This window comes from Acomys minous (assembly GCF_964271855.1).
Source record: "Acomys minous genome assembly, chromosome: 10".
NCBI lineage: Eukaryota > Metazoa > Chordata > Mammalia > Rodentia > Muridae > Acomys > Acomys minous.
This window is the reverse complement of record NC_140491.1, coordinates 1,988,909-2,012,557: the sequence shown is the minus strand read 5'-3', so window position 1 is coordinate 2,012,557 and position 23,649 is coordinate 1,988,909. Positions and strand designations below refer to the sequence as shown.

The following is a 23,649-nucleotide window of genomic DNA, read 5'->3' as shown; positions in this document are numbered from 1 at the left end:
ACCAGTTACTGAGGAAAGTTTTTAAGTCATATGTATCATGTCTTTCTAAACTTTCCCTGTAATGAACTACACAGAGCTCTCTGATGACACATTATCACATATGGAAATTACTCTGCTGGATATATTACACATTTTTCATGTAGCAAGTATTTTCACCTGGTGTTTAAGAGATAATTTAAGGAGTAAAGAGGAGCTAGACTTTATCATATAATCAAGAGAGGAGTCACGTTTATCACTATGGTAACAGGCATGTGCCTAAAGCAAATCAATCTAATACCATTGACCAATTTTCATGCATAAAATAAATATTCCTTTGGTATACTTGGGATAAGGCTATTTTAGATCTGTTGCCCTGGAATAATTTTAAACACCTCTTTCTCTGTTAAAAAGTGACCTAGTTAGGATGATGAATTATAGAGTAAATTTATAGATAGTTCACATAAAAGCGGCAGTGTGTTCTCTTTCTGACACATGAGGAGCCTCTCTCATTAATCTTAAAAAAAAAAAAAAGCCAGGGTGTAATCCAGATCAGCTTAATGAATTCCTAAACTCTAAAGGAGTATCATCTGTCTGTTTGTTTTTCTTTATAGTTTGAAAAACAAAGATTATAATTTCAAGTAACGTCCAATGACAAGGCCATAAATTTCAAGTTGGTATTCCCTTTTCTGTTAAGGGACAGGTTGACGACTGATTATTGCTCTGAGTCTATATGAGAGAAAATCCCTAGGTAATAAATACAGTACATGTACAGTAACAAAGAATGTTACTCATTCTTCAAGATTAGTTAATTAATTGCTGCATCATCACAAGCAAAATTCCTACTACTACTACATTTATGAAAATTATCAAATTTGGGAATTTACATTATCATTACTACTATTGTTGAGAGTATATTAACTTTACTTTCCAGAAATAAGAATGTGTAATAGACACTTAATGATACATGAGGAGTGTACTTGGACAGAGAAGCTGAGTTGGCACTATTTGACATTTTCAAAAAGATAATAATATACTCAGATATTATGACTAGAAGTTTTGATCTTATTTTCATAACACTCTGTAAGTTTAACTAGATGAGCCTCTTAATCTTGTAATGTTAATATTAATAAATAAAGTTAGCTATATTGTTTGGAATAGTTGTTAGTGTTGGTTGACTGAGCTGAAAAAGACATAATGATTAATACCCTTGCAAGGAAAAATGAGTATCAAAATATGTCTTACATGTCTTACTATTTTCATAAAAAGTTCAGTAAATAAATTCAAGTTGAGAACTTTAAATTTCATTTAAAGATAATTAAATATAAAATACAGAGGTTTTTCTAAAGATTTTGCATTGACAATATAAAGATTGAATTGACATTAAACTGTCAATTCACAGAGTTGGGAAGGATTCAGCGGGTAAATAGTTTGTCATGTAATTATGATGGGCTGAATTCAAATAAAGACAGACAGGCAGAACTGTATCAGTCTATAAACCTAGTAAACAATCCTACAAACACATAAAGTTTTAGTCTTAGGAAACTTCATTTACAAAAAATTGTATCAAATTAGCCATGTGTGGTGGCACAATCCTGTAATCCCAGCACTAGGGAAGGCATAGGCAGGAGGATCTCTGTGAGTTCGAACCCAGCCTCATCTGCAAAGCAAGCCCAAGACAGCCAAGACAGAGAAACCATGTCTAGAAAAAACAAAAATTATATAAATAAATAAATAATAGTTAAAATTAAATAGATCATGCAAAAGATCAAAATTATACAAGGAATTGACCAGAATTATTTTTTTTCTTGAGGTTCTATATCATTTTGTTTTCACTAACCGAATGTATAGTACTTTTTTCCTTTATTACATACAAAGTATTTGGATCATACTTTTGTCCCTACTTCAAGTCCTCCCAAACCTTCCTCTTTCCCAAGCCTACCAAACTTCATTCTTTATCACTCTTTCCCCCATAAACACAACAAAAACAAAAACAAAAAAGTACCAAATATAAGTGCACACATACACATACACATACACAGACACACACACACACACACACACACACACACACACACACACACACACACACGATGAAGTCCATTCTGTGTTGGTCAGCTAGTCTTAAGCATGATGCCTGTCCTGTGTTGTGTTTCTATGTGCAGTGGAATGTATTGGAGAAACCTGTGTTTTCCCTCCAAATCACTTGCAATAGCTTCTTGCTGGCGTGTGACTTTGTACGGGCTTCCTCTTCTCTAGGTCACCAAGTTGTCTAGTTTGAATTTGTGAAAGTCCTGTGAATTCATGTGCACAGTCTCCGTAAATTTGTACATACATCAGCCTTGTGTCTGGAAGACGCTGTTTCCATGGAGCCACTGGCTGTGGCTCTTAAAATTGTTCCGTCTCCACTTCCACATCAGTCATGTACAGGTCCTTGGCTTGTTTAGTATGCCTGAACGCAGGTTTGGGTTAGTATGAGAGTTATCATATAGTTTAAAACACATTGTTAGGGGAAAAAAGATAGTTGGTCCTTTTTATTTTTATTAGTAAAGAAGAAGATATGATTCTAAAGACATAAGGGAGACAAATAACGATGGATTTCCCAGCACATGCTGAGCATTCATTGAAAAATACATTTAGCAAAGCACTGTTAGAACTGCTCATTATTCCACCATCAACTGAAAGTATGTAAACCTGATCTTCTGTGAAAAACAATAATAAGCATGGAATAAAAAAAATTGCAAGGCTTCTCCTATTATCCAGGAAGCTTTCTGATAAAAAGGAAAGGAATTCATATTTGTATATACATTTTTAGTCTGATTTTACCACCTTTGGTTCTGCTTTACTCAACTGAACTAATCTTGGGATACTCCATGTTTTATGCTCAATAAGAATTAGGTGCCCAATTTTTTCTAGTTGATGGTCTTTATTCAAATTATATAATTCAAATTATGTTGTTAGAGTAAATCCAATCTTCTTAAGGTCCTACTCTTACAATGTGCCATGATTTTGTCCTGGTAATCTTGACTATGTCAGTAAATTCCTGAGGAATAACTTTAGATAAGGCTTTGTAACTGCAGGCCAATCTTTTTTTAATTTTTTATTAATTTATTCTTGTTACATCTCAATGGTTATCTCATCCCTTGTATCCTCCCATTCTTTCCTCCCTCCCATTTTCTCCTTATTCCCCTCCCCTATGACTGTTCCCAGGAAACTGGGACAGAGGGGAGGACATCCTACTGGGACTCTAGATGAGAGAAATATGGGAGAATAGCAAAGTAGAAGGATCCAGAGGGTCCTAGAAACCTACAAGTAGAACATTATGATAGGCAAATTTGGGCCGAGGGGTCCCACTCAAACTAAGGCACCAGCCAAGGACAATACAGGCGGTAAACTTTAAACCCCTACCCAGATCTAGCTAATGGACAGAACATTCTCCACAGTAGAGTGGAGAGTTGGATATTACTTTCTCACGTACTCTGGTGCCTCATATTTGACCATGTCCCCTGGAGGGGGAGACCTGGTGGCACTCAGAGGAAGGATAGCAGGCTACCAAGAAGAGACTTGATACCCTATGAGTATATACAGGGGGAGGAGGTCCCCCTGCAGGCCAATCTTGTGTGCTGTGTGGGTATACATTCATCAAGTAGTAGCTAAAGTTGGACAATCCTTCCTCTGAGGATCTTAAAAGTTGTTTAAAGTGAAAGAAATTCATTTCTTCAAGAAAATCTTTTTTTTTAAAAAAAGTGCTCTGATGGTTTCTGAACATGCATTCACAAAGGTAACTCTGTTAGGGTATTCCTCTTTTGTTTTCTTATGTAACCTTATTGTCTATAATAGTTCATGGCATAAAATAGGATATCAATTATTATTATTTGCTTCATGACTGAACACATATGCATGTGCCCAACATAATTATGCATTATGTCCTATTTTGATAAGTAAATACAAGGAAGTTTCTGAAAGATTCTAGCTAACCTGCACTTCTGGTTGACTCAGGTAATTACATTTTATTCCTTTTCAAGTCTCTTAAGTGGTGGAAGACCAGTAGTTTGATCTTTTTAACTAAGCCTAGTTGTTTAGGGGATAAGATGTTTTTAGGTCTTGATAGATGTTTTTAGTTGATAGAAATGAGATATGATAGATATTGATTTAATTCTGAATTTTAGAGTCACCAAGATAGGAAAGCTATTTTCTTGAAGGTTGTCAAATACAATTTGCCAAAACAACATGAATGTAACATTTATATAATTCCTGATTGTTTCATGGTTCTTCTTGCTGTATGTAGTTTATTTTATTTATGTGTAATAATATAAATGTATATGCCGAAAAAAGAACTGTGATGGGTTCACTTCTAACATAGCTCTGAAAATTGATTGCTGATGTTTTTATTAAATAGATGTATAATTAAACTGCCTTCAAAAAACAAAATAAAATAAAGACAGAATTAACTAGGAAGTTTCAATTTTTGGAGACACTTTCTTAGATCTTGAGATTTCATTCCTTGTATCCCTGTACTAAATTATCAATACAACACCCACTGAATACTATAAAAATGCGTGGCACGGTATGACATGCATACCTGTATACATGCTTATTTTTCATTTTCAGATTCTTGGATCCTAGTGTGATGGTTTTCTATGTAACCAGATCCCTCACTGTGGTTTCCTTCTCAAATTTTTCTCCTCAAACATTTATCATGGATATTTCTTCAGCTATTTATGTTGTATGTGCAACAAGCATGTCAGTCTCCATGTGGGTCCCCTTATATGTGGAGCTAGTGCTGTCTCTGACATGGACTCTGTTGCCAGCTCCCTCATCACTTCCTCCTTAGTATGTACCTTTAATCCCAAACAGTGATGGTAAAATTAATTTGAAGAAGGAAGCATCCATGTTTGTAAGCGACATCTGATTGAGGGTCAGACAAAGTGAGGAATCAGAGAAGTGTTTGGCAGAATGACTCAAAGATAGGATACATGCAACTCTCACGAGAACAGACAGGAAGGAGAGCTGACTGAAGAGCAGCACGGTAGATTTGGGAGAGTAGAGTGAGATAGAGTAGAGACAAAGCGTAGAAAAGACAATCCAGTAGGGTAGGGTACTGTGAGGAGATCAGATAGAAGATGGACAGACAGGAGAAGGAAAGTGCAATACAGGGATACCGTAGAATTCATGGAGACAGGCCAGTAGAGGTTGGAAGTACAGTTGAGTTTGGGCAGTTAAGTTCATGAAGTTCAAAGCAGAAAAATTCAGAGATCTTTGAGAATTTTAACAATTCATTTTGATCATATTCAAAATCCTGGCCCAATTCCAGAGACTCACCACCTTCCCTACCTACATATCTTTCCTTTTTCCCCCAATCAAGTCAAAATTATTCTTTTGTGTGTATGACCATCCACTGGATGGTCCACAGACCAGGGTCCACACCTGTAAGAAAATTGACTTGCCCTCATCCAGAAGCTCCACATTCATGGTGGGTTTTGTCTGGATTCATCTTGTGAATGATGTCACAAAAATTTGAGCTCTTATGAATATAATCCCCATTATATCTCTATCATCCACCCACTCAAATATTTTCAAACGTTTTGCACCTTCTTCCATATTGTTCATTGAGCGTTTAGGGGAGAGTGTGATACAGATGTTCCACTTATGACTAAACATTCAGCACTCATTTATCCTCTGCATTTTGCCTAGATGAGAGTCTCTGTATTAATCATCATCTAATGCATAGTTGCACTACTCCATGGGTATAATAGCTCATGAGAATTTGTTTTAAAAACATGTCCATATAGCAGAATCATAACAGATTGTCCTGGGAAGCCATATGTCCATCCACCCAACAGCAGCACTTGATATACTTTTCATCTGTTCGAGTGGGTCTTAAGTCTAATCATAAAGTGATGGGTGCCTAATCGATTACAGTTGTGTCACTATTATACCAATAAACATATCTCACAATGCCACTCATTTGGAACTTTGTAATATTGATTATTATTTGTGTACTCTGTACTCTGGCACTATGCATTGCTCCTTCTAGAACTGTAAAAGCTAGCCAGTAGGTCTGAATCTTCCATGTGAGTTGCATTTTTATTTTTCTTTGTGCTCTGATTCAAGTATATAGTATCTTCAGTAATAGGGTCTTACCAGAAAGTTATAAAGGGAAATCAAACTAATCTATAATATAAGGGGAAATAGGACTTCACTGGACAATTGCTTCAAAAATAATAACCCATTTCTGAAACTAGACTGTTTATTTGTTAGCCTGTTCTATGTAGTAATAGATTGTCACCAAATTATAATATAACTCAATTTAAGTTCTGTATGTAGGTGTGTAAATATTTTAGGGAGTTTTTATGGTAGTAGGTTTTCTTATGATATTTTACAATGTCATTGATTTTTCCCTTTATTAGTAAACATGAAGATTATTCCAATGGAATGATATCTCAAGGGACAGGTTTCAGGAAGGAAATGTGTACCTTTCCTAAAATTTCTCAAGAAGGTGGAATGAGGCCCTACTCCTAGGTAGGGATCCTTTGGGAGTAAAGACTGCTGGGAGAAAGAAAGCCTATTTTCCTTTAAGGATTCATCCCTTAGGAGTAATACTCCAAGTAGATTTTCATTTTATATATATGTGTGTGTGTGTGTGTGTGTGTGTGTGTGTGTGTGTGTGTGTGTGTTTTGGTTTGTTCATTTTGCATACCAATTGTAGACCCATCCCTCATCTCTTCCTGCTCTCCCCCTTCCTCCCTCTTTCCCCCAGTTCCCTTAACCAGGTCCTCAGAAGGGGGCAACCCTACCATCTGACCCGAGCCTATGCTCATTCAGAAGGGAAAATATAGGACCCATGAGAAGTGGCTGAAGCAAGAGAACAGCACTGGAGCCCAGCACAGACGTCCTCTGAAAGACTCTACCCAGCAGGGGATTCCTGCAGATGCTGAAACTCACAGCCAAACTTTGGGAAGAGCACAGGTAGTGTCATGGAAGAGTTGGGTAACAGAAAGACCCATAGGATGCAGGAGCACCACAAGAAGACCAACAGAGCTAATAAACCTGGGCCCAGGGTGGCCTGCAGAGACTGATGCACTAACCGAGGACATTGCATGAAGAAGACCTAGACCACCTGCTCAGATGTAGTGGAGGAGCAGCTTAGTCTCCATGTGGGTCCCCTTTTGTGGAGCTAGGACCATCTGTGACATGGAATCTGTGGCCAGCTCCTTGATCACTTCCTTCTGGTGGGACAGCCTTGCCAGGCCTAGGAGGAAGAGAATGCAGGCAGTCAAGTATCTGTTCTTAGATCTGCGCACATGTCTACCTGCAGTGCTGCATGGACTTGGTGGAGGAAAGAGAAAAACAGAGCACATACGTCGGAAGGAAGTAACAGTCAGGACGGACTAGACACTGAGGCAGGAGGAATGGAGGCATTATCAAACACATCACACGTGTGCTTGCTACTTTTTTAAATGCTGTGATGAGACACAGGACCTAGGCAATTAGTAAAAGAGTTTGTTTGGCTTAAACATCTGAAGGATAAGATTCGACCACTGCAGAAGGCATTGCAGCAAAGTGAGGCATGAAAAAAGGAATGGAATAGAGAGCTCAAAACACCACCAACAAGCAGAAAGTAGAGAGATTGAACTGGAAATGATGTGAGGTGAGGCTGTTAATCCCAATGCCTACACCAGTGACTTACTTCTTGTAATATGGACATACTCTTAAAGCTCCATAAACAGTGCCCCCCGAGTGTGGAAACAGTGTTCAAAAATATTCTTTTCCTTTTTTTCCTTAAGTTTTCCAGAACTTTTCTCTGTTCTGGAAAAATACCTAGCCACCTTAAAAAATCAATAACATTGACAAGTGAACAGTCACCAAATCTATCTGTGATGATCTTCTGCAAGTCAATAATACTGATGAGATGGCAGTTGTGTGACTTGGATCATAGTACAATGCAACACCACCTTAATAAAAGATAGTTGAACCCAAACTGCACACATAAGTTAATATTGCCTGTGTATATACCATTAACACAGTGGGGTTTGGGAAGTGCCCAGGATGACCCCATAGAAAACGTAAGTACACAGAGTGATCTACCAGAACCATGTTTTTGCTTTGGAGTGTGAGTAGGAGATAGAGATGGATTTTTATATCTACCATGAGATAAATGGTAACCACAGTGACTTTATCTTTGGCTGCTCTGTTGTTCTTTCTGCCTCTCACAGAATGAGGAGACAGGCAACTCAGGAAAGGGGACCCTGGAGGACATATTGAGGCGAAATATGCGTGGCTCTGAAGTGTGAGTGCCAACTTCCACTTCCAGAGCCAGATACTGCATGAGCTCAAACAGCACATAGCAATTTAATGTGCACACAAGATGTTTGCTCCTCTATAAATACGAAGCTGGTAATCTGCAGTGAGCAGGAGACCTGCTGTTCAGTTCAGTGGCTACAGGCTGCACCCAAAGCACCTGACTTTGATGAGTCTTTTCTGTTGAGTCATGCATAGAAGAAGTTGACAAAGCTTCTCTCTCTCTCTCTCTCTCTCTCTCTCTCTCTCTCTCTCTCTCTCTCTCCTGTTTTCTTCCTTTCTTTTCTCCTCATCTTTCTCATTTTCCTTCGGCTCATACTTTTAGAAAATATTCATCTCTTATACGTTACATCCCAACTACAGTTTTTCGTCCCTCCTCTCTTCCCACTCTACCTCCCCTCTCCTGGTGATCCATTGCTCCTCCTTTTCCCCTCAAAAATAAAAATAAAAATAAAAATAGAGCAGACCTCCCAGGGATATCAACCAAACACTGCTTAACAACTTACAACAAGACTAGGCACAAACTCTTATATCAAGATTGGACAATACAATGCAGGAAAAGGTTCCCAAACATAAACAAAGGGGTCAGAGACACTTGTATCACTCCACTGTTGAAAATCCCCCAAGAACACCAAGCCACACAGCCATAACACATATGCAAAGACCCAGCTCAGTCCCATGTAGGGTCTTTGTTTCTTCATTCTCTGTAAGCCACTGTAAACTCTGCTTACTTGATTCTATGGGTCTTGCTCTTGTGGTGTCTTCAATTCCTCTGAGTCCTACAAACTTTTCTTTTAGTATCTTTGAACTTTGTAAGATTGTGGCTGAGTGACAGTGAACACCCATGTTCAAGGAGGATTAAGCCAATAGACACATCCTATGGGGAATTTTCTTTTTAAAAAATATTTTATTAATTTATTCATATTACATCTCAATTGTTAGCCCACTCCTTGCATCCTCCCATTCCTTGCTCCCTCCCACTTTCCCCCTACTCCCCTCTCCTATGTCTGTGGCTGAGGGGGACCTCCTCCCCCTGTATATGCTCATAGGGTATCAAGTCTCTTCTTGGTAGCCTGCTACCTTCCTCCTAGTGCCACCAGGCCTCCCCATCAAGGGGACGTGGTCAAAAATGAGGCACCAGAGTTCATGTGAAAGTCATTTCCTATGGGGAATTTTCTTATTTAAACCTTTATCATATGCATGCAAAATTTCTCAAACAATAAAAATATTTAAAATAAATTGATTTTTTAAAACTTACAAAAAACAAATAACTAAGTAATAGTAAATAGAATAGGATCCAATGGTGTGGAAATTTGATGGATGGGAAAAATGACTAGTTTCCTTAGGAATAAGATAGTGAAATATCTAGCAAATTATATTAAAATTGTAATTAATTCAATGATAAGCAATAAAAGTCAATCTGGCACTTTCTCAGAAATTTTTGGATAATTCTACCTCAAGATCTAGCTATACCATTCCTGGCCGTATACCTGAAAGTTGCTCTACCATACAACAAGGAAATTTATTCAACTATGTTCATAGCAGCTTTATTCATAATGGCCAGAATCTGGAAACAATCTAGATGTCCCTCAACTGAAGAATGGATAAAGAAACTGTGGTACATTTATACAATGAAATACTACTCAAAGAAAGTATTCTTTGAAATGTGTAGGCAAATGGATGGAACTAGAAAAGATCATCCTGAGTGAGGTAACCCAGACCCAGAAAGACACACGTGGTATATACTCACTAATAAGCAGCTATTAGCCACATACTACAAGATAACCACACTACAGTAGAGAGACTGATACACCAACCAAGGACCATGTATGAGTGGACCTAGACTCTCTGCTTAGATGTTGTAGCTAGTCAGCACAGTCTCCTTGTGCATCCCATAATATGGGGAGTAGGAACTACTTCTGATATGGAATTCTGACATGGACTCTGTCCTCCCCCACGTTGATCACGTCCTCCTAATTGAGTGTCTTTGCCAGGCCACAAAGAAAGAAGATACATGTAGTACAGATAACACTTGAGAGGCTGACATCAGATGTTAGGGAAAGAGTGATCCCCTCTCTGAGAACTAGAGGAGGGAGGGAGAGAGTATCAGAGAGGGAGGTGATGAGAGAGGGGGCTACAGTTGAGATGTAAAGTGAACAAGTTAAAAAATAAAAATAAGATAAAAAACAATTAAAGAAAGTACCTTAAAAAATAAGAAGGAATAAAAGTCAGATTCCTAACAGAAAATTGCAGATAGAGTTAAATGTAAAAAGTCTTAAACTTCCAACTATTAAAGGCCATATAGAAATGACAATAGGAAACAGAAAAAATGGAAAATATTTTAGACAACACTCGAGAAAAAAGATATATGGTATGAATATGAGAATTCAAAGACTATAACAGGCCAGTGAATATGTGTTATTATGTTAACACTCACTGGTGGTAATGTAACATAGATTAAAATATAACAATACTTTTAAGCATCACACAGGGAAAATATTAAATGGTCCATTAGAAATGAAAAGCTGGATAAACGGCATTTACAACTATTAGTGGAATGTGAGACTTGCTCTGTGTGAAGTAATTTAGAAATATTGATTAATTTATTGAAATAAAAGACATTTATATTCCTTATATATGCACATACATACACAGTCATGTTTGAAAACTGAGAGAATATGTATTAAAGAATACTTTCATAAACCACAGCTTATCATTAGTATAAAATACTAAACCATTTAAAAAATAGTTAAATACATTGGTCTATAACAATGTCTCTTTTTGATGCTGTATGCTTTACTTCCGTTGCTTATCTTGGATCATTTTATGATTCTTACTATTTGAAGATCTCACACATGTATTTTGATAATAACCATACATACTCTCTCACCCCAACTTCCCGTAGTGCCTAACCCACCTCCTCCCCAGATCCACTTCCTCTTTTTTTATATTTTGTTTTTTAAATAACTTACTAAGTCTTATTAGTGCGATTCCTGCATCCATTAGTGCCACTCTGTCTACAGCAGGAGCAGCCATGTCCCCAAAGAGAGAGACAGTGTCACTCCATCCATTAGCTGCTATAAACTGCCCATAACCTCCTCCCACAGGGGTAAGTGGGAGGTCATGATTTTTTAAAAATATTTTATACATTCCTAAACATTTGCAGTGTAGCTTATTTGATCAGATTAGAGCTATATGATTTAAAACTTTTTCACTAATGAAAGAGAGAGAGAGAGAGAGAGAGAGAGAGAGAGAGAGAGAGAGAGAGAGAGAGAGAGAGAGTTATTGCAGAGTAGACTTTTTAAAAAACATCGTTAACTAAGGACATTCATCATTTCTTTAAGTACTTCTGAGCCATTCGAAATCCGAAGGGAGGGAAACACCAAACTACCCATTAAACCTTCGATCCAAAACTTACGCTGCCTAAAAGCTGTGCAGGGATAAAGACAGAACAGGTAGAGCAGAGATTAAAGGAATGTCCAACTAATGCCTGGCCCAACCCAAGACCTACCCTATGGCAGAGAGACAACCCCTGGCACTATTACCAATACTCTGCTGTGCTCCCAGACAGGAGCCTAACCGAGTTATCTTCTGAGAGGTTCCACCCAGCAGCGATGCAAAACAGATAATGAGACTCACAGCCAAACATTGGGTGAAGCATAGAGGGCCTAGTGAAAAAGTTGGGGGAAGGATAAAAAGACCTCGAGTTGACAAGAGCTCCACAAGAAGACGAAAGGAGACAACTAACCAAGGCTCAGAAGGCCCTGCGGAGTCTGAAGCACCAACCATAGACCATGTGTGGACTCTACCTAAGTTCTCTACGTAGAATAGCCCATGGGGAGCCCAGGCTTCCTGTGAGTCCACCTGTAAGGGGAGGGGGCTGCCTCTGACATAGACTCTGACACCAGCTTTTTGATTAATTCCTCTTGATGTGACTGCCTTGTCATGCCACAGGGGAAGAGGGCAAACTCATTCCTGATGTGACCTGATGAGTTGGGGTGGGTGAGTAGGGGTACTCCTGTTTTCTGAGGAATAGGGGAGCATGGAGGGTGAAGGAAGGGTGAGACCAGAAGGACAGAATGAGGCAGAGGGGGCTATGACCAGGAGGGAACATGAATAAACAAATTAATAATAAAAACCATCATGACTAGAAGCATATATTTAGAAGGAATATTGAAAGATAAAATGATAGAAAAATTTTCTTAGTATTTTAGATAGCCATTTTGAAAACTTTATTTTTTATTGATCCATACAATGGTACAAAATATAGTAACAAATATTACTAAAGGTGCAACTTGCCAACATTTTTATTTTAATCTGTTTTATTTCTTTTCTGTCCTTTATATCAGAGATTATACTTTAAGTCTGTGTGTATGTGGAAGTGGGGGTATACACACAAGCACCAGTACCTCTAGAAGTCAGAACAAGGTGATAGAGACCCTGCAGATGGAATTACAGGCAGTTGTCAGCCACCCAGTGTCAATTCCTGGAGTCAAACTTTGGTATTCTGAATATACTCTGCTGGCTTAACTGCTAGGTCACCTCTTTATCACTTGCAACTGACTTTAGAAAACTAGGAACTATGCATTGTATGAAAGTCTTCAGGGATATAGTGATTATACAAAGATTATAAACGCTTTTTGTAAACACTTCCATGGGAGGTTTTTTGTTTTGTTTTGTTCTGTTCTGTTTTTGTTTTTGTTTTTGTTTCTTTTTTTAGGAAAAGCAAGCAAGCACAATCTTTAGGGTAGTATATTTTAAGTGGCCACTATGCGTAAATTATATTAAGAGGAACAGCAAAGTTTCAATTTCAGTTTATGTTCACATGGCCTGACAGAACATAAATTAGATTTATATATGATACAATCCTTCAAGACATTTACATTTTCTATATCTCTGATGCCTTTATGCATCAGATAAATGTTTTAAATCTGCAAGAGTTTTGCAAAGCACAGACACCATGTTGCTTCTTATTCGATTGCAGATGATGTTAAAATATTTTTAAGTGAAAGAATTGGGAATTAGTTCATCCAAATAAAAAGAGCATATGAGTTTCTTGTCCTGGGATCTAAAAATAAGAGTTCAATATCCATTAACATAAGATTCTTTTGGAAAATTCTCTTCAGAAGGCAAAGGATACAAATGAGTGTAGCAGAGACAAGCAATGATTCTTTCTCACATATGCTAATTGTGACAATATGAGACTGTTAAAAATGAATTGCTACTACACAAATCCTGGAAATAACCATTTATCCATAAATCACTTGCACAAATAACAAATGATCTTATAGAGTGCAGTTGTCTCAGTAAGATCAAATTCAATGTATTTAACATGAGTTCTTTAGAGAAAATGTGCTCCTCACTAAAGACACTGAGCTACATGTTCTAGATGAGTGTTTTGCTCATCACATACATCCAGGATGGCTGAGGAACACGCACATCCTTGCATTTAAGAAATTCACATATTGCACATCTGTAAGGGAGTCTCAGGAGTACACAAGTTAATGGCCAGAACCCTTCATATTAACCCTTCTAAACCTATCTTTAAAACTTGATCACACTAATAGTAAAATGTTAATATTAAACCCAACATATGCAAAGCATTGATTTTTCTGACCTACCCGTGAAGCTGCAGGTTAGAGTCTAGAATCTCTAAGTGTGCTTTCATGTCCCTGAGTTTTGGTAGTTGCTTAACATTGCTAGTCAGCTGTCAAAACATAAAGACAAATGTCAAACCACAGACTACACTGTTTCAGAGTAAAAATGATTCTTATAATTCAGAACTTCAGTGTCATAGGAAATTACAGATCCTTTACAGAAATGCTGCTTCTACTTTAATTCTACATGAGATGATCAAAGAAAATTTCCAAAACTACCAAACTTCCAGTAGCCACACACACACACACACACACACACACACACAGGGAGAGACAGAGACAGAGACAGAGACAGGGACAGAGACAGGGACAGAGAGACAGAGAGACAGAGAGAGACACAGAGAGACAGAGAGAGAGAGAGAGAGAGAGAGAGAGAGAGAGAGAGAGAGAGAGAGAGAGAGAGAGACACAGACAGACAGACAGACAGGACTGTGACCTTTTTCAGCTCTCATTCTGTAACTTTGACTTGAATTTAGTTTACTACATCTCATAACATATAATCTTTGCTTGAATTTACATTGATAGCAGAGTATTCACCATTAGCATCATTCCTCACCAAGCATATGTAGCACAACTTACTGGAGTTTTGTATTTACTTGTTTCTAGTAACAAGCCATCAACACACTGAGCAAAACCACTCAAGCTCGATAGAAGTAAGACCTCATATCTCCGCCCTGTCTATCTAGCATACGTGTCATATCTATGTCCTTTTTATACCTTACAAATGAAAGGGACCAAAGGTTTTTCTTGTTTATCACTTTAGCACCAGGTTTCAGGACACTGGTTAACACATGGTGAGGACTGAGTAAACAGTTGTTGGATGAATAATGGGCAAGAAGTATTCATTGAATGGATTAATAGGTAAGGCTATTTGTTAAAGCATTAGAATTCAATTGGGCAAACTATTTTAGTACTGAGAAAATTAGATACTGCTTAAAAATAGATAAAAACCATAAATCTCATCAGCCTCCCACTGGGTAGAACACTCTAACAAGCTTCTGCTTGAGTAGGTCTGGTGATAAGGCATCTATTATCTCTTCGTGCAGAAAATGTGGCTTCCTCTGACTTTCATTACTTGGCTTTAGTGTATGGTACACCAATACACAATAATTCCACCATGATTTTCTATAGAACCCTGAAAAAAAAGTAGCCATTCCTTAAAACAAATTGTACCTAAACTGTATGTCCTTACTTTTTGTTATTTTCTCAGTTGTCATTTTTAATGATCAAGTACTCCAGGTTGCCAAATACTTTCCCTAAAATAATGAATATAGCATTGCATAAGATAGCCAGTCAACTATGTGCTAAGCACACACTAGACTTTCTATTTATTGTGTTCACATCAATAAGCCTACAACTACGCTGTCATGGGTTTCCATTTCTTTCTTTTCTGTCTCATTCTATCCTCTTCTATTTTCATAGTATTTCCCCTGTTTCTTCCTTTTTTCATCAGTCACCATTCAGCAAGAACCACACTCATCGTTTTGACTTACAATGCATTTGGTATATGAAATGTTTGGTATTAAGAATTTAGGTTCTGGCCAGAGAACACAGGAATTTATCCCTTGAATTTAGCACTTAACTGCAAGATACTCTTAATATATTTTAAAAGTGTCTGTACGTTTTTAGTTCTATTTGTAAACTGAAGCAAATAGCAGTATCCAGTATCTCATCTCCTTTAATGTGTTATTTAACAGTACATATACAGCTGGGCTCTTCATGACTAGAGAGGTCACAAACCCTACTACATATATGTATATTTGATTGAATCCATTTAGTGTTGCTCTTATGTTGGCTGAGCACTGTAATTAGATGAGCTAAGAGGGAGCTCCTTCCTAGAGAAAACCAATTTTCACTTTTTCTGACTTAATGACTCAGTGGAGTTGTTATGTTGTCCTAATGTTAATATTAATGCCCCAAAACTAATAAAACCTCAGTACCAGGCATGAGAGGCCACCTGTTGAGTTGTTGGTCAGGTGGATCCAATAGACTACCACAGCAATATACAGTATACACTATTATCATTGCCTTTGGCTGCCTCCGAGAATTCAAAGGTAAAATCCTATTGCTGAAGACACCCCACATTTCAGACACAGGACTTGGAGCAACCATGCTGTAGGTGATCTGAGAGCCCTCTCTTTCAGTACTAGCTCCCATGTTATCATAAAATGCTGAGTAACCTGCCAAGACAGAAAATCAACTGATAGTCCTATCCAGCATAAAAACCAAGTAACCGCAACAATTACCAACCTAATGAGATACCATCACTGTTATACCAATGAACTATTTAGTTGTTTGGTAACCAACAGCTGCCTAATTATACTTAAGGCCTGCTCAATCAGAGGGGAATTAATGAGTGATCCTGTAACCTAGCTAACTACCATGAACAGAGATGTCATGAACCCGAGAGGAGCGCCTCCTACCACATTTTCCCTAAACTAATATAATTGTTAACTGTATCCTCAATACTTATTCTTATATTTACAGATAACAGTAGCTCTAACCTTTCATTTAAAAAAGATTCTTTCCCAACAAATAGAGATGATTGAAAAGATTCATAATTGGTCTAAACGCAGAGACCATGGGCTATCCATCCTCAATTGGTACATGTACACTTAAGGATAAAGGGAAACTGAAGAAGAGGAGGTGGAGCAATTATAAGGGCAAAAGAATCTGGACACCTTCTGCTAGACCAGTAGTTCTCAGCCTTCCTAATTCTCCAACACTTTAATTCAGTTGCTCGTGATGCAGTGATCCCCAAACATAGAATTATTTCCTTGCTATATTAATACTATAATGTTGTTACTGTTATGAGCCATAATGTAAATTTCTGATACGTGATATATCTCCTATGCAAGCCTAAAGGAATCACAACCCACAAGTTGAGAACCATAGTGCTAGACAGTGTTTTTAAACATGACCCATGAACTCTCAACACTGTAATTGCCTATACAAAACTTACATAGCAAAATGCCATTTGACATCCTAGCATGGGTGGGGGGATTTCACAAGGTCTCGTCCTTAGGTGAAGAACTATCAGCAAACTTTCTTTGGACACTTGACAGTCTGGTTCCATATTTTGGCCAGATAGTTTTCTTTAATACACCACATATAGAACATAGTAGTGAGACAAGCTCCATTTGTGTAAAGCTTATGTTTATCTTATTTGATAGATTAAAGCTACATTCGCTGCATTTGTAACCAATTGGTGCTCAATAAAAGTTTGATAAATAAATGGGTGTTCTCATCAAATTTTAAGTGATAGTTAATAATACCTAATGATTCAATATTTAATTCTACTGTACTTAAAACCACCTGAAAAGGATAAATAGTATTAGAATGATGCTGGGTCTTCAGAATATCTGTTATGTGTTGGTTTCCCTCCCCCCCCAAAAAAATCTCTTAATACTCTGGAAATAATTTTGGAAAATAAGTGCTCTGTGCCCCAAAGGTTTGCCTGAAATCACTCAGGAAGGAATGAGACTTGAGCGTAAATTTGAAATTTGATGATGAAGACCAGGAGTCTAGCTTGCTACCTCCCATGATAGCATATTGACCTGAAATCTTTCGTTTACGTTGTTCCTGCTCATTCTCTCTCGTTTATTTCAGAGTTCACTTGCCACAGGTGACCTTCATTTCCCCAGCACTTCAGCAGCCCTTATGCAGTTTTCTATCCTACCTTTACTCCTTGAGACTCTAACTTTATTCTTAAATTACTAAACAAATAGAACCCCATGTATATTAATATCCCAAATACCTACAAAACCTGATTTCGGTATGAAGTATTCCCTTTGTTGCTTAGCCAACAAGTGATTCAATATATAGAACGGAAAGCAACTGGACTGGAGTTTTGTGTTTGGGCAATCTAAAGGGCTCTCTATCAAGAACTTTCATCAATTAAAATATTCTCATCTTAAAATCAGTTTATCTCTGGGTCCTTTGAAGATATAACAAAGAAGCATTTACATGATTGCCATTGGCACTGTACTAGAAAAAATAAGCCTAAAAGTTGAAACACAAAGAAAAATATTTTATGAACTAACTCACTCATACAGTTATTCTTGAAACGACCTAGAATAATAGATTTTAAAATTAATTGCATTGAATATTTTAATGTGGAAAAATGATTGCTGCAATGCATTTTTATCCATGGAAAAAATGTAAATATGTCATATATCTTCAGACTTCCAAAAATGTAACTTTCATACAAAGGTTACCATGGGTTACATTTTAGAACAGCTAAACTCTCAAGACACTTTTTCAATTCTTTGCAAACTTGATTACACTTCCATTTATTTTAACATTACAAAAAGTGAAATCCAGCTGATGAAACATAAACCAAGTTGTCAAGATGCCACAGACTCTCCTGGAGAATGTGGCACGGGATCCATGAGCAAAGCTTTTAGATAGAACAGAGGGATCAGTTTTCATAATTCAGCTGTGTGGAAAGTCAATATGCTGTCCCCCATTTGCTCTTTGTGGAAACTAATAGGGAAACAAGACCTCCTCATTGATTTGATATAAAAAGAAATATAATCCCAGTTAGTAAATCTTCAAATAAATTACTTTGAAGGTGTGTCTTAGAAACTAGTATGACATTCAATTTTTTTTTTACAGGCAGAAATGTCTGTGTCTTGTTGTGAAGAGAAATGAATGGGGGGGGGAAGAGTAATATTTATGAAGACACAAAGTTTATAAGTATTGATGGTAATTTTTTCCAAGCATGTACTGAAAGAATATATAATTCATCCATAGAATAATGGTAATATTTAGGTTTGTTTTGATGTGTATTGTTCATCTGACAAAGTAATCAAGTTTATCTATATAATAATGAGAAATGAAAAAATTATAAAATTTAAACTTGTGACTTATTTTCACTCTGTCATAAATAAATTTAGAGAAGAACGTGTTAGTCATGTTAGAATTTTCCTTTTCAGTGTTACTCAGACCTTTGAATAGACCCTTAAATCACTGTGTGCTTCATTTTAAATCTCAGATGTATTAAGTGTGAATATTTGAAGCAGTCAGACATGATCGACCCCTATCCTACATTTTATAGCTGAAACTCTTGTATGCACTAATTTTAAAGAGCTGTAGCAGGTAAGAGCATGCATACAGTGAGTTCCCTGCTCACTGGACCACAGAGCTCTTTGCCCCTGAGCAGCTTGATGAGAGTTCGGGAGACAGCTACAATGAATGTAATGTAAATCTACTCAAAACGAAACATCTGTTTGGATAGACAGTATGCTCTTTGTGAGACAGTATGCCTACATGATTGAAATAGAAATGTGCAGTTACAAAGACAAAAGGAGCATGCATGTTGCTACTCCACAAAACCACTGGGCCAATTTGATTTTTCTTTTGCAGTGGTCTAAAAGTATCTGTTCTCCTTACGTATCTCCTATAAAACATGATATATTCAAGTATGTAAGTGATTACAGTGCAGTGCATAGAATAATCATCCATTACATTGTCTGTACATAGAGGACATTTAAAATCCTAAGGCAAAAAGACAAATAAAACTGCAATACTCAAATGAAACATAAACATACTAAATATCCAATTTGAATCCAGAAAGGGCAATATTGCTTCTGCTTTTATCCAGTGCTCACATTCTGAGAATATACAGATGTTCTATCTACTGGTAATGGCAACAAAAATCTATATACAAAAATTATCTTCATAGCAATTGTTCTTTACTGGAATTCTAAGCAGCAATAAGGCATAGAATACCATAACGTGAATGCAAATGTACTTAAAAACAAGTTAAACAATCTATGAATGGTGTATTTTTAAAAAAGCCTTTTAAAGTGTCTATGCCTTAACCAAATGTGACAACTTCTTTCACACTCTGCCTTCTCCACAGTCCAAGTATGAGCATTTGCTTTCAGTATCAGCACGACTTCAAAGTTTTTGAAAGGTTTTACAGTCCAGTCTTGTTCCTGTCAGACTGGAGATTTGTGTCTGGTAGTATCACACACAAATACAGCCAAGACACGCATAGACATGCATAGAATCATAAATTTTAATTAATAGGCAAGCAATTACAATGAAGACTTTCTAATAAAATATATGTAACCATTTATGATAATATATGTATTTATATACATATATATTTCACAGCTCGTAGATACATAGTCAAATATAGCTTATAAAAGACTGGCTTAACCAAGAAAGTTACCCCACAATGAATGAGAAAAATCCCACAGTATTGGCTTATATACAAGCAGCATATATATCATGCTAAATAGCAAAAAGTTTCTGAAGTAACTTAGCCTTTAAAATGCAGCATCATCCAGAAAGTTCGTTAACAGCTTCAATCCTAAGTTTAAGGGTAAAGTCATTTCTATTCCTAGTTCTCTTTGTAGAAATGACGCCTGTATTAGTTTATAATCCTGTAGGATTTAAAAACATGTGTACTAACATGCATGCTTCAGAAATAGGCTAATTTCATGCTGTCTCCAAGTCAACAGGCTCAGGAAATACAATGATGGCAAATATTGCACATAGCCCTGGAAAATGAAAATTACTTGGAAGTTTTTTTTTTTTTAAGAAAAAGAAAGTAAAGGAGACAATTTTAAGTCCTTGAATTTACTCACCAGTTTCCCAAATGCAGGGTTAGTAACAAGAACATCAACCTCACGCCTCTAGTTTGACTCCACAGGAGAGAAGGAAAGAGGGAGGCTTTCCTAGAACCCATCAAGTCGCTTTTATGGTCCCTCCTCCACTAGCTCAGTCTCCAAGCCCAGAGTTTGCCTCTTGCCTCAGCAGCAGCCCACTGAGTACAAGAAGATTGTGGAAAAGCAGTACACCTCCGAACCAGGTAGGATGCGACTCCCAGCAGAACTGAGCTGAGGAGCCAATCAGACTGGGAGGATGCCGGCATAAATTATCTCAAAAAGAGTTGAACCAATCAGTATTCCAGAAAGGCGGGGTTTCCCATACTAGAAATCAAGCCCAGTGGGGAAAAGGACTCCGTTTTTATAATAGAAAAATAAAGCTCTTCTCCCTCCCAGCCCCAGAGAAACATTGCCGTGGCCTTGACAGTCGGGCTCACCAGGCAGACGCTGCCTCTCCGTTGCCCTTCCATTCTACAATCGGGGGCACTACCTCTTTTCTCTCCTGAGCTGGGATTATTTGTTTATTTTTTTTTTTAATTGCCTTCAAGACACCGCCCCCCTCCCCCGGAAGTGTCCCTCTGAGGACAGAGCCTAATGGACTTTCTCCGCGTTGGCGAGAACGCTGTTATTTTTGATTAATTACCGTCACTTAATTTTGATTCCGGACAGTGTCTTGTTTCTTTTTGCAAACATAGGACCTGACACAATGCCCTGCACACATGAGCTCTCAGGAGATAGAGACTGTAAAACTCATTGAATGAATGAGCAGGCTGGGTACATTCCCTTTAGTCACGGTTTCGTCCCCACCCCCTCCTAATGCCTGCGTTCTAGTGTGCTCATTTGCAATGTACATCTCCCATCAGTCACTGGAAGATGACAGGAATGAAGAATACCGGGCAAGAACTCTGTCATTTTACAAACACAAAAGCCCACAAAACTGATTGTCCTAGCTCCCCCAGTCAAAGGCGTTGTAGCATTTGACACAGATGATCTTGTTCCTTTACCCCTGCCCAAGCGCATTTCATTTGCATTTGTGGAGCCCCTGTGTTTGGTTCCTAACTTCAGAGGCTCTGCTTTGAGTTCTCAACAGAGCCCAAGGGTTGTCATGGCAACCAGAAAGCCTCTGGCAGCTGGAACAACTGTACTGCAAAGGACCGTGGCTGTGGAGAAACAGGCTCAGTGCCCAGCCATCTTCTGCCTTTACGCCTTGCTAAATCTGTGCGTCCCAGGCATGTCGCCCAAGGATGGGGTCCTAGGCTGCATCATTAATCACTCCACACCACCTGGAATTGCCCAAATTCGGAGATGAAGTGAAATGTACCATGTAGTGACTTGAGGAGCAAACAGTTCAAAGCAGAAGCAACAGTGTTTGTGCATGCAAGGCAGGAAGGGAACTGTTGCTACAGTAGCCACTGAACTCCATTAAAGGAACGAGATGAGCCTTACAGGGTTACTGATCGACTTCCTTTGTCTTTTTCCCTTTCTTTCTTCCTTTCCTTTTTCTGTTGTTCAGAATAGCAGACATTGCAATATATTTCTTCTCGTTGACTCCTCATCAAATGAAAATACGTATTGGCCTTCCTGATTCTATTGTCTTTCTCCACACTATTTACCATTTTTCTCTTCCATAAAGTATGTGGACTAAAGCACATCACATCTAATAATTCAAATAGTAATTAAACTTCATTATAGTAGATTCTGAAATAAGAGCATTTAAGTGGCCCATGACATCAATATAAATCTAAGCTGCTTAGCCCCCTATATCAGTTAACAATGTGTTCTGCAGGATTAGTTAGCTGTTTACCAGGATGCACCCACAAATTCAAGGATCTGATTAGCCACTGAGGCAGGAATTAATTCACTAGAAGCACAGTGGAGAGTGAACGCTTTCTGGTTACTCCTTGAATTTGGCTTATAGTAAATGGGTTTTCACCACATTTTTATGGAAACACAATACCATCTAACATTCCACAACAGTAATCTTGCCAATGACTTTTAAGAAGGACTTGCTCTTATTCTTCCCATATGTGACTGGAAGGCGCTGACAGCAGTTACAAGAAATTAATGGACAGGAAAAGTGAAGGGTGTTGCCTTGGATGGTATCAAAGTACTAGTTACATTCATAAAATGGAAAAGGCTACAACTATGGGAGTTTTCTCTATTTTCTAAAATATAATTTTCCCAATATGTGCTGAGGCATTCTTCTTAAATATCTCACTGTCTGTAGCTAGTATGGCTAATCACAGTTCACCCTACAATATGTAAAATCGATGAAAGGGCTCTGCAACTTGAAAGGAAAGGAACATGATAGGTTTGTGTACTGGCCACAACTGGAACACTTGACTCTAACAAATAAAATAGTCTTACACATATTGTGACTAGGGTGCCTAGGTTCTAAAACCATCCAGTATCTTCCAGTGTATCCATCAAAAAACCTGATGTGTCTCAGGAGTACTCACGTAGGAAGAACAGTCCATGTGTCCTACTGACTCAAGGCTAGGAGGCCAGAAGTAGCCACAGGTGTGCACGTGGGGACAGTTGGCTCCCATGAGATTTGGTCATGTTGGGAGATATTTTCCATTGTCGCCATTGGGGACTGAGGAAAGTTGGAGTGGGCTGTTGAATGTTAGTAAATGGAAGCCAATATGTTTGCTTTATATTCTGATATATATATCAGAGGATATATATATATCCTCGTCCTAGGATGAGGAATTCAACACTAAAATCTCACTGGTACCAGGGAACAAAAGGCCTTCACTACAAGTGAAGAGGGTGGGTAAGTAGACTTTACCACAGTTATAAATATTTTTTCATTGACTGTTATTAAAGTCCACATTTCCTTAAACATCCTTTTGAATGACTGACCCTCTGTCATTACCTGTTCATTTTATGTTTCAATTTTGTATCTAAACAAGTATCATATGATATATTTGAACATATTTCCCTTCCAAGATCATCCCCACTTTTCTACCCACCCAACTTAATGTTTTCAATTTTTCTCAAAAAATAAGACAAAAAATCAAAAGCAAACTAAACAGTAAAAAAGGATATGATAAAAATCATCTCACATACACAAAAAATGTTTAAGTGTTAAA

General features: G+C 37.7%; 1 protein-coding gene across 1 annotated transcript in view; it reads right to left on the bottom strand.

Moving 5' to 3' along the window:
* The window catches only part of GABRG1 (gamma-aminobutyric acid type A receptor subunit gamma1), a 75,945-nt gene extending 55,092 nt beyond the window's left edge, over window positions 1-20,853 (bottom strand). Inside the window, exon 1 of the mRNA XM_084798039.1 lies at window positions 20,534-20,853. Within this exon, the coding sequence (XP_084654165.1) occupies window positions 20,534-20,634 (101 nt within the window). The 5' untranslated portion in view covers window positions 20,635-20,853. The remainder of the gene's footprint in view (window positions 1-20,533) is intronic.
* Between the last annotated feature and the right edge of the window lie 2,796 nt (window positions 20,854-23,649).